Raw genomic sequence first — 2,222 nt, 5'->3', positions numbered from 1 at the left:
CTCCCGGTGTGTGCGGGGCGGGGGGAGCCAGCCTGGGCCGTGCTGGGACAGACACACGGGAGGGGGCTGAAGAGGGCTGGGGGTGTGTGTCAGGGTAAGGGGGGATTTAGGGGGGCAGGATGGGATGGGGGCGGGGGGGCGCTGAAGGGAGGATGTGGCGATGCAGGGCAATCAGGGGAGACTTAGGGCAGCCATACCGGTGTCAGACCGGAGTCACTGCTGGCTCGGGCAGGGGGTGAGTGCGGATGGGCCAATGGGATCAGCCTCTGCCTGCCTGTCCCTGGGGGCTGCAGGGGCAGGACAGGGAGGCTCAGTCATTAGCTGCTGCCACCAGAGGGCTCCGGTTATTCCTAAGGGAGAGGTGGAGGCTGGTGCGTGTCTCTCTCTGCTCCTGATATTAGAGCCCTTGAGTTGAGCTCCCTGGGTCAGGTACTGAGAGCCCAGACTGTGAAACTGCTGCTCCAAAGCTGGGGCTGTGCCAGGGACAGACCTTCATTAACCCCCCCTCTGTGCCCAGTCTGGGTGGGCACTTTTGCTGGACCTGGAACTAGCCCCCTGGGGCAGCCTCAGGCTCTGCCGACACCATCTCCTGAGCCAGAGCCCTTCAGGTGATGGGGAAAGGGCTGGGGCCAGGCAGGAAAGTGACTCTGCACAAAGGGCCCCTTTCAGGGACCAGCTGGTGAGTCTGTACTGGAGGGGGAGGGGCTCCCCAGGTGTCTGTGGGTCCCAGAGCTGCTGCCCTCAGTGACACAGCGAGACTGACTCTCCTGGGAACAAGGGGAGGAGCTGGACAAGTTGCCCTCCTCCGGGGGAATCCCCCATGTGGTTCCTTTGATTGTGCTCTTTTCTAGCATTTGTCTTACTCTGTCCCTGGAGGGGTTTAAAATTGTCTGAGGGGTTCAGTGCTGGTGGGAGGGGCCGGGCCGGGTCTGTGTTGTAATAAAGTGACTGAGGGTTTTCCCAGCATGGCAGAGAGCAGAGCATCTGTCTGCAGGGAGAGAGCCTGGGGGAAATTGGGATGTGAAATGGACTCAAGCCCCTTCTGAAACCTCCCCCATCTCTCCTCTCGCCCTGACAGGCTGAGGACTCACGTTTCGCTCCAGATCCAGGAGACAGGGAAGGGAAATGGCTGTGATGGAGCCAGCTCAGGTAGGGGATTTTCAGGGAGCTGCAGTGGGATTTGCTGTAGAGGGGGAGCAGCAAGAAACACAGGGTGAGGCAGGGAGGGGACAGGGTGTGGTAAACCTGCTGGGACACATTCAACTTGGAGCCTGATTTTCTGAACAGGCCTGTTGGTGAGGGCGGGAACATCCCCCCCATTTCTGAACCAGGAAACACCCCCCTGGGCAGGGCTTGGAAAACTGACCAGACTCCCAGTGCTGGAGCCTGACCCCACTGGTCAGAGGCTGCTGTGAAATACAAAGGGAAGCTGTCGGGATTCCTGTCCCTGGCTCAGAGCTCTGCTTCCTGCATCAGTCTGTGCCTGGCAGACGTGTGGAAAATGAGAATACCCTTCCCTGCTATGTGTGCTGGGAGTAGAGTGACCAGATGTCCCGATTTGATAGGGACAGTCCCGATTTTTGGGTCTTTTTCTTATATAGGCTCCTATTACCCCCCACCCCCTGTCCCAATTTTTCACACTTGCTATCTGGTAGGGACAAGGAGCTTTCACCTTCTCCCCACCCCCTGAAGCCTCCTGGCTGCTCTGAGCGGGGTGGGGGTGGGATTCTGCTTTTCTGGGCCTCCTCCCCCATGAACAGTGGGATTGTGGCTGGGGCAGCAGATGCTGAGTGGGGAAGTCTTGTTGTTTCAGATGCCGGTGACCTTTGAGGAGGTGGCTGTGTATTTCACTGAGGGGCAGGGAGCTCTGCTGGACCCCGGTCAGAGAACCCTCTACAGGGACGTCATGCAGGAGAACTATGAGACAGTGACCTCACTGGGTAAGGGATTCCTGTGCTCTCAACTATTGGAAGCTGTGGGGTCTGCATTTCTGACTCTGGTCAGGTTCTTCCCTGCTCAGTTAGATTAGAGGAGGAGGGTCGCGTAATCCAGAGCTCCAGGCTGAGATCTCTATACTCCATTCAAGGGAACAGGGGAGTCAGAAACCTAATGGACAGGCTAATTCATCTCTGTCTTACCAGTTGTCAAGGGGTCAGAAGCAGGGTATTGTCCTGCCTGTATTATTTCTCCTTCACACACTGTTCTCCTTGCTCTATCCGCGG

At 57.9% G+C, this 2,222-nt stretch overlaps 1 protein-coding gene across 4 annotated transcripts in view; it reads left to right on the top strand.

Moving 5' to 3' along the window:
• The window catches only part of LOC112115598 (zinc finger protein 420-like), an 8,418-nt gene that overhangs the window by 218 nt on the left and 5,978 nt on the right, over positions 1–2,222 (top strand). For 3 of the 4 annotated variants that reach the window (XR_003899916.1, XM_029913163.1, XM_029913161.1), the window contains exons 2-3: positions 1,079–1,149; positions 1,814–1,940. Coding sequence is in view for 3 of the 4 variants with exons in the window: in XM_029913163.1 (XP_029769023.1) it covers positions 1,126–1,149; positions 1,814–1,940 (151 nt within the window). In the remaining variant the exon portion in view is untranslated. Of the gene's footprint in view, positions 1–935; positions 1,150–1,813; positions 1,941–2,222 lie in introns of those variants that run through there. The other variant, XM_029913162.1, reaches the window with a different exon arrangement.

This window comes from Terrapene carolina, unplaced genomic scaffold (genome assembly GCF_002925995.2).
Source record: "Terrapene carolina triunguis isolate 2854851 unplaced genomic scaffold, T_m_triunguis-2.0 Scaffold502, whole genome shotgun sequence".
NCBI lineage: Eukaryota > Metazoa > Chordata > Testudines > Emydidae > Terrapene > Terrapene triunguis.
Note: the sequence above shows the minus strand (reverse complement) of the source record. Positions and strands in the feature narration are given on the sequence as shown.